This window comes from Penaeus monodon, chromosome 15 (genome assembly GCF_015228065.2).
Source record: "Penaeus monodon isolate SGIC_2016 chromosome 15, NSTDA_Pmon_1, whole genome shotgun sequence".
Classification (NCBI taxonomy): domain Eukaryota; kingdom Metazoa; phylum Arthropoda; class Malacostraca; order Decapoda; family Penaeidae; genus Penaeus; species Penaeus monodon.
Window position 1 is genome coordinate 38,228,411 of NC_051400.1, and position 290 is coordinate 38,228,700.

The 290-nt window shown below is 60.3% G+C and overlaps 1 protein-coding gene across 1 annotated transcript in view; it reads left to right on the forward strand.

Annotated features, from left to right (window-relative positions):
• Nucleotides 1-290, forward strand: part of LOC119582357 (cilia- and flagella-associated protein 57-like) — a 16,334-nt gene that overhangs the window by 108 nt on the left and 15,936 nt on the right. Inside the window, exon 2 of the mRNA XM_037930572.1 lies at nucleotides 33-221. Coding sequence (XP_037786500.1) covers nucleotides 33-221 — 189 coding nt within the window. The remainder of the gene's footprint in view (nucleotides 1-32; nucleotides 222-290) is intronic.

A 290-nucleotide genomic window follows, 5' to 3' on the forward strand; every position in this document is an offset into this window, starting at 1 on the left:
TTTCATATCTTCCCCTTCATTCTCTCCCTCAGGTGTTCTCGGTCCTGCGCCTAAGTGACACCCCTGGCCTGGGCCCTGTGTCGAGTGTCACCTACCACCTTGAGGACAACGGGATCCTCTCTGTGGTGGGAGAGCGGGTCCTCAAGCTCCTTAAGCTCAACGACAAGCTCCTCAAGACGTGGGGGTACCAGGGGGGGCACAACCACAACTGCCAGTGTCAGGTGGGTGGCGTAAGGGTGGGAGTCGGGGTGTAAGGGTGGGGAGGGGGGGCTGGGAGGCTGCTAGGATTA